The sequence below is a fragment of the Chiloscyllium plagiosum genome, chromosome 30 (genome assembly GCF_004010195.1).
Source record: "Chiloscyllium plagiosum isolate BGI_BamShark_2017 chromosome 30, ASM401019v2, whole genome shotgun sequence".
Classification (NCBI taxonomy): domain Eukaryota; kingdom Metazoa; phylum Chordata; class Chondrichthyes; order Orectolobiformes; family Hemiscylliidae; genus Chiloscyllium; species Chiloscyllium plagiosum.
The window spans coordinates 46,092,169-46,100,661 of NC_057739.1; the positions used below are offsets into that span (position 1 = coordinate 46,092,169).

Genomic DNA, 8,493 nt, shown 5'->3' on the forward strand with positions numbered 1-8,493 from the left:
TGGGACCGGGGCGGAGTGGTGGTGGGACCGGGGCGGAGTGACTGTGGGACCGGGGCGGAGTGACTGGGACCGGGGCGGAGTGGTGGTGGGACCGGGGCGGAGTGACTGTGGGACCAGGGCGGAGTGACTGGGACCGGGGCGGAGTGGTGGTGGGCCTGGCCTGACTATATGTGGAAGGCCCCTGTGCTGATTTACTACAGTGTAATGTTTATCTGTAATCTGATATTCTGATTGTTATATGTATCCTTTTAACTTTATTTTTTATTTTCTAACTTATAGTATAAACTACTGTAAGGTAATGTAACATTTTTTTTTCTTTTTTTTCTCTATTTTCTTGTATCTAGGTGCTTTCACGATATTCCTCTAGTTCAGAAATTTAGAATTCTAATTCTAAAGAAACAGCCACTCTGCCTGGTCACCTTGATGTGAAGAAATGGGATGACCCTGTTTGAACAGAAGCCAGGGATTTCTCGGTTTCTTGATCAACATTTCTATCTCCAATGGCAGCAGTAAGCTGTTTGTGGAAGCTTGCTGTGCACATGGGCAGGTTATTATGACCAGGCAGTCCAGAACTAGGTTACCTCAGATTACAACAGGATCTTGATCAGATGGGCCAGTGGGCTGAGAAGTAGCAGATGGAGTTTAATTCAGACAAATGTGAGGTGTTGCGTTTTGGGAAAGCAAATCTTAGCAGGACTTATACACTTAATGGTCAGGTCCTAGTGAGTGTTGCTGAACAAGGAGACGTTGGAGTGCAGGTTCATAGCTCCTTGAAAGTGGAGTCGCAGGTAAATAGGATAGTGAAGAAGGCGTTTGGTATGCTTTCCTTTATTGGTCAGACAGATTACAGGAGTTGGGAGGTCATGTTGCAGCTGTACATGACATTGGTTAGGCTATTGTTGGAATATTGCGTGCAGTTCTGGTCTCCTTCCTATCAGAAAGATATTGTGAAACTTGAAAGGGTTCAGAAAAGATTTACAAGGATATTGCCAGGGTTGGAGGATTTGAGCTGTAGGGAGCCGAAGGGTCTATTTCCATGCTGTACATCTCTATGACTCGATGACTGGGGGTGGGGGTCACAGTCTAAGGAGATGAGGTAGGCTATTTTGGACGGAGAGGAGGATAATGTCTTCCCCCAGAGAGTGGGGAGCCTGTGGGATTCTCTGCCACAGATACTGGGTGAGGCCTCAAGGTGGAGTTAGATCGAGTTCTTTGGGCTAAAGGGATCAAAGGGTATGGGGAGAAAAAGGAAGCAGGGGACTATATTGGATGATCAGCTGTGACCCTGTAAAATGGCAGAGCAGGCTTGAAGGGTATGTTTTCAATATTTCTGTGCTCCCTGTCCATTATCAGAATGTTGCTGAACCCTAACTCAATCACTACTGAGCAACATACTCACACTGGAACCTTTAGAACCTTTAGGACCAGGTGGACCCTGAAAAACAAATGCAAGAGTTAGTTTATTGATTGGTTAATGGGTTTTCAAACAGTATCAGGAGCTAGAAACAACAAAGTGTAAGGAAGGTAGCAGCTAGCTCATTTCACATTGAAGAAATCAGCTGGGTGGGGATGGCCAACCCAGTTTCAGTTGGCTCATTCTCAGAAGCACCTGATTTATTGATAAAACAATGAGTTTGATCAAAAGAATAATTAAGAAGATTTTCTTGATTTAATTGGTATTTCGGAACCTTGATTCAAAACAAACTTCAGGGGTTAGGGGATATCCCTTTCTGGAGATTTGTAATATCTTCTCTTGCAACGTTCTCTTGTCAAAAACAGGTTGACAAAGCAGTTTAGGGAGTGAGTGAAACCCTCACCTCACCACCCCCCCACCTCCCCCCTCCCCCCCACCCCAGGTGAGGCCCACACTAACTGAGATGCTGACTGATACATGAGAAATGCAAGGTTTATGAATTTTACTTGAAGATCTCCTCTCAATAACTCTTCATTCGGAAGTCACTTTGGACTTTTTCATTAGATTCATGTGCAGGCAGCATTTGTTTCATGTTCCTTTTAATTATGGAGAAATATATCAATTATATTCATCTCTAGTTAATGAAGTAGTCTTCATTGTTTTGATAAATTTGATAGATTAGGCCTGAAGTAAATTAAACCATTGAAAAGCAGGTGGTGTCAGTCCCAGGCCCCAGGTTTGATAATCCTGAAGCTGCTAAAACCCAACTTCAGTTTCTAACGGAGCACCATAATTTTGAAATAGGTGCAAGTGTTGACAATCTGAAACTGTCTGTCTTAAGCCCCCAGTTATGGCTCTTGGAAGATGCCAGAGGTTCAGTCAAAGGCAGTTTGTTGGATCATGCTCTTCCACTCAGAGGGGTACCTGGAGATGGGTTGCTGGCTCTTCAAAGACAGCTTTCCAAACCAGCTCTTCCTCAATGGAACTGCTTTGAGTTTCTGCCCATTCAATGAGAGTCCAAACCCCCAAAACCTGCCTTAAAGCACTACTTTGGAAAATGACTCATGCAACTGATTGGCAAAGATGTGGAAATATTTGATCAACATTGGACGATTAGTTGACTAGTTTCTGTCATGGTGGATACTTGCAGTTAATCCAGGAGGACCAGGAGGACCAATCGGACCAGCTTGACCATGGACACCCTGGAAGAGACAGACATAGATTGTAAGATTTGATTGGTTATACAATGTTGTGGACTCATCATCCCAATTCAAATCTGACTGTCACTACTTTGAGAATTTCAGTTTAGTTTTAAAACTAAACAAATAAAAATGCTTCATAGGTACTAGGGACCATGAAGCTATCAGGTTGTTGCAAACATCCATTCGTCATCAATGACCATTTGGGAAGGAACTTGCCATCCTCTGGAACTGTATGGGACTCCCAACTCACACTGACTTGGGTGACCATTAATTATCTTCTGCAGTGACCACTCAGTTGAGTCAAACTCGTAGCAGCTTAAGAAGACAGCTCTCAACGCGTTCTCAAGGCAACTAGATTGGACACTGAATGGTGGTAATTCCACAGTCCAGAAATGGGGAAAACAAAATCCTTCTAAACCAGACCGGTAGATGTGATCTATATGGACTTCAGTAAGGCATAAGACAAGGAAGACTGATTAGCAAGGTTAGATCTCATGGAATACAGGGAGAACTAGCCATTTGGATACAGAACTGGCTCAAAGGTAGAAGACAGTGGGTGGTGGTAGAGGGTTGTTTTTCAGACTGGAGGCCTGTGACCAGTGGAGAGCCACAAGGATCGGTCCTGGATCCTCTACTTTTCATCATTTATATAAATGATTTGGATGTGAGCTTAAGAGGTACAGTTAGTACGTTTGTAGATGACACCAAAATTGGAGGTGTAGTGGACAGCGAAGAGGGTTACCTTGGGATTACAACAGGATCTTGACCAGATGGGTGAATGGGCTGAGAAGTGGCAGATGGAGTTTAAATTAGATGAATGTGAGGTGCTGCAGGACGTATACACTTAATGGTAAGGTCCCAGGAAGTGTTGCTGAACAAAGAGACCTTGGAGTGCAGGTTCATAGCTCCTTGAAAGTGGTCATGAGGGGCATGGATAGGGTAAATAGACAAAGTCTTTTTCCTGAGTGGGGGAGTTGAGAACTAGAGGGCATGGTTTAGGGTGAGAGGGGAAAGATATAAAAGATACCGAAGGGACAACTTTATTAGATTACCTACAGTATGGAAACACGCCCTTCGGCCCAAAAAGTCCATACCAACCATCCGAAGAGTAACCTACCCAGACCCATTCCCCATATATATACCCCTGACTAATGTACTTATACTATAGGCAATTTAGTATGGCCAATTCACATCTTTGGACTGTGGGAGGAAACCGGAGCACCCAGAGAAAACCCACACAGACACGGGGAGAATGTGCAAACTCCACACAGACAGTTGCCCTCAGGCTGGAATCGAACCTGTGAGGCAGCAGTGCTAACCACTGAGCCACCGTGCTGTTTCACACAGAGGGCGGTACGTGTATGGAATGAGCTGCCAGAGGAAGTGGTGGAGGCTGGTACAATCACAACATTTAAAAGGCATTTGGATGGGTATATGAATAGGAAGGGTTTGGAGGGATATGGGCCATGTGCTGGGACTAGATTGGGTTGGGATATCTGGTCGACATGGACGGGTAGGACCGAAGGGTCTGTTTCCATGCTGTACATCTCTATGACTCTATGTGTTGAACTCCAATAACATTTCCATAAGGCTGCTCTCTCATTAGAGAGTGAGAGAGAGAGAGGTCTGAGGGTGGTTGAACCTGAGGTTCACCGTGCCTCAGTGAGCGGTTGAGAAGTAGAATGCTTCATGGTAACCTCAGCTGGAGTAGGGGTTATTGGCACTCTGCATTACAAACCGGCCATCCAGCCAACTGAGCTATCCAATCCCCAAGATCAACACCAATACAATTTAACTGGTTCTCCAGTGAAAAAGGGTATGATAGATTACAATGCTTGGTCACCTCACTCAATCCTTACCATTTCTCCTTTAGGACCTTGTGGTCCCTGAGGTCCTGGTTCACCGTGCCTCAGTGAGCGGTTGAGAAGTAGAATGCTTCATGGTATGATAGATTACAATGCTTGGTCACCTCACTCAATCCTTACCATTTCTCCTTTAGGACCTTGTGGTCCCTGAGGTCCTGGAATGCCTCGGTCACCTTTCTCACCCTGTTCTCCTGGAGGCCCAATCAAACCAATCAAACCAGGATGTCCCTGAAACACAAGATATACAGTCACCATCCCATATACAGACTTCCATCCCAGCTCCAAGACTTCTCAGTTCATACTGACAATCTTGATCAGTCATACTTTGAGAATTATCTGTCATCACTGAGCATGTTGAACTTTAATAGCACTTGGTCTAATGAAGGATTAGTTTTAAAATTCCCACCCTTATTTTCAAATCCCTCCATGTCCTCACCCTTCCCTATCTCTGTAACCCACAATCCTCATTCCCCAATTCCAGTTGTCCCACCATTGGGAACCATACCTTCAGCTGTCTGGATTCCCAACTCTCGAATTCCCTCTATAATCCTGTCCGCCCTTCTCCTCCTTGGCGCAACCATCCTAATAAATCCTTTGGAGTAACAGTCCCACATTTCAGCTTGCCTTATGACAGGTTAAAAGGACAGTATCCCCACCTGGGGAAGGAAGGACTCTCACGTACGAGAATGGCTCCCACTACATTATCAATGGATTAGGCTTCAGGTCCTACTGAGAAACATACCTTCTCACCCTTTGTACCAGGGTCGCCTTTGAGGCCTGGCAATCCGGGAGGACCCTAAAAAAGAAAGAGGCAAGATGTCACTGTCACTGTGATCCTCACTACTTGCTGGGGAAAGGAAGTTAAACTTTGTTGAGTACAAACCATTGGGCCTGGTGGTCCCGTTGGACCAGGGGGGCCTGGTAAACCTTGCTCACCCTAAATTTAATCAAAAAAAGAAAGAGTGTGGTAAGTGGATCGATAGAGACAAGAGTGAGTTACTGAAATCCTGGGATTGTTAACAAATACAATGGTGACAGTCTGAAAGAGAATTGTACTTACCACAGGACCTGGAATCCCTCGCAGCCCCTCCGAACCCGGTTTACCTGGAGATCCTTGTGGACCGACTGGGCCAGTCTTACCCGCAGGACCTTCAGCACCAGGGTCACCCTGAGAAGAAGGACGGGCATCTTCAAGGTTCAATGGCCATAAGCACATTAGACATAAGACTGGGAGAAGAGCATTCAATCAGATGGTAAGACCAGAAGATACAGGAGCAGAATTGGGCTGTTCGGCCCATCAGGTCTGCTTTGCTATTCGATCATGGTTGATATTTTTCTCAACTGCATCGTCCTGCCTTCTTCCCGTAACCTTTGATCTCCTTGATACTCAAGGAGCTGTCTATCTCAGTCTTAAATATACACAATGACCTGACCTAAAGACATTCAATGATGTGGCCTCCACAGCCCTCTGTGGCAATGCGTTCCGCAGATTCACCACTTTCTGGCTGAAGAGATTCCTCCTCATCTCAGTTCTAAACAGTTATCCCTTCAGTCTGAGGCTGTGCCCTCAGATCCTAGTTTTTCCTACTAGTGGAAACATCATCTCCACATCCACTCTATCGAGACCTCTCAGTACTCTGTAAGTTTAGATTAGATTAGGTTCCCTACGGTGTGGAAACAGGTCCTTTGGCCTAACCAGTCCACACCGACCCTCCGAAGAGTAACCCACCCAGACCCATTCCCCTACCCTATATTTACCCCTGACTAATGCAACTAACACTATAGCCAATTCACCTGACCTGCATGTCTTTGGATTGTGGAAGGAAACCAGCGCACCCGGAGGAAACCCACTGGGAGGATGTGCAAACTCTACACAGTCACCTGAGGTGGGAATTGAACCCGGGTCCCTGCCGCTGTGAGGCAGCAGTGCTAACCACTGAGCCACCGTGTCACCCATTTAAATCAGATTCCCCCCTTGTCCTTCTAGACTTATTTGAGTACAGACCTAGAGTCCTTAACTGCACCTCATATAACAAGCTCTTCATCCCTTGCGCCGTTCTTGTAAAGCTCCTCGAGATTCCCTCCAAGAGCAGCATATCCATTCTTAGATACGAAGTCCAAAACTGCTCTCAGTATTCGAAATGCAGGCTAACCAGAGTCTTATACAGCCTCAACAGTATACCCCTGCTGTTGTATTCCAGCCCTCTTGAAATGAATGCTGACATTACACTTACCTTCCTAACTGCTAAATGAGCCTGCTGGTTAATTTTAAGAGAATCCTGAATTAGGATTCCCAATTTCCTTTGTGCTTCAGATTGCTGAACCCTTTCCCCATTTAGAAAATAGTCTATGCCTCTATTCTTTGTAAAATGTGCATGATCTCACACTTCCCCACATTGCATCTGCCACTTACTTGCTCACTCTCCTAGCCTGGTCAAGTCCTTCCTCAGCCTCCCCATCTCCTCAGCACTACCTGCCCATCTACCTATCTTTGTCATCTGCAAACTTGCAGCAATGCCCTCAGTTCCTTCATCCAGATGGTAATGTGTACTGTGAATAGTTGGTGGTCCCAACAGTGACCTCTGCAGAACTCCACTGGTCACCGGGGCCATCCTGAAGAAGACCCCTTTACCTGCACTCACTGCTTTCTGCCAATCAGCCAATGCTCTTAGCCATGTCAGCAGCTTGCCCCTAACACTAAGCATTCTTATCCGATTTAGCTGCTTCCTGTGCTGCAGCTTCTTGTTAAAAAGCTTCCAGAAATTCAAACAGATTACATCCACTATCTCTCCTTTGTCGAACTTGCTGATAACTTGGCTGATTGCAGCTGACTCGGACCTCCACTCTCCCACCCGTTCCCAATACGCTTCGATTCCCTGAGAGTCTATCCCAGCCCTAAGCATCTTCAGGGACTCAGCAGTGCCAGCCTTCAGGGATAGAGAATTCCAAAGATTCACAAATGAAGGCATTTCTCTTTATCTCAGTCCGAGGTATTTGGCCCCTTCTCCTGAGCCTGTTACCATTTTAAAAGGGCATAGGGAGAAGGCAGGAAGAGGTTACTGCATTGCATGATCAGCAATGGTCATATTGAATGACAGAGCAGTTTTGAAGGACCGATCCCCAACTCTTACTCTTATTTTCGATGTTTCTAGATTCCCCAAAGTGGGTAAACAGTCTCTTGGTCTATAGTGTACCAAACTGTTTCAGCAACTGAGATGTTTCAATGAGATCACCTTGCATTCATTTGTATAGGCTTGTATACCCTTGAGTTTCGAAGACTGAGAGGGGATCTGATTGAGACATATAACATTATGAAAGGATTGGACACTCTGGCAGTAGGAAACATATTTCCACTGATGGGTGAGTGCCGAACCAGAGGACACAGCTTAAAAATACGGGGTAGACCATTTAGGACAGAACTCAGGAGAAACTTCTTCACCCAGAGAGTGGCGGCTGTGTGGAATGCTATGCCCCAGAGGGCAGTGGAAGCCCACTCTCTGGATTCATTTAAGAAGGAGTTGGATAGAGCCCTCAAAGATAGTGGAATCAAGGGTTATGGAGATAAGGCAGGAACAGGATACTGATTAGGAATGATCAGCCATGAATATATTGAATGGCGGTGCAGGCTCGAAGGGCTATTGTCTATTGTCTATTGCCTATTGTCTAAACCAGTAAATTTACCAATTGGGGCACAGACCGCTTTTGTTTTGGTGAGAGGAGGTAGATGATTTCGAGACACTCCCAAGTAGTGTTTGGGGGAAAGGAACTGCCCAAATATAAAGCCTTACTTACCCAGCAGTCCCTTGTCTGCTCGTGCTCAGTGTGCGCTCCGCCTATACATGAGGTAAACCTTTATATCCGTTTAAATTGACCTTCCCGTCGGCCCTCTGGTCCTCACTGTCACACCTCCCACTCCAACTGCCACCAGAAAAACACCATTCAGGATGAAACAGCCGCTTGGTTGGCAACACATCCCCAGACATCCCCTCCCGCAATCACTGATGCTCAGTAG

At 45.8% G+C, this 8,493-nt stretch overlaps 1 protein-coding gene across 1 annotated transcript in view; it reads right to left on the reverse strand.

Moving 5' to 3' along the window:
• The window catches only part of col5a1 (procollagen, type V, alpha 1), a 64,764-nt gene that overhangs the window by 30,938 nt on the left and 25,333 nt on the right, over positions 1 to 8,493 (reverse strand). Inside the window, exons 11-16 of the mRNA XM_043719724.1 lie at positions 5,542 to 5,649; positions 5,365 to 5,418; positions 5,224 to 5,277; positions 4,602 to 4,709; positions 2,563 to 2,616; positions 1,400 to 1,435 (exon numbers count right to left, since the gene is read on the reverse strand). Of these exons, the coding sequence (XP_043575659.1) occupies positions 1,400 to 1,435; positions 2,563 to 2,616; positions 4,602 to 4,709; positions 5,224 to 5,277; positions 5,365 to 5,418; positions 5,542 to 5,649 (414 nt within the window). The remainder of the gene's footprint in view (positions 1 to 1,399; positions 1,436 to 2,562; positions 2,617 to 4,601; positions 4,710 to 5,223; positions 5,278 to 5,364; positions 5,419 to 5,541; positions 5,650 to 8,493) is intronic.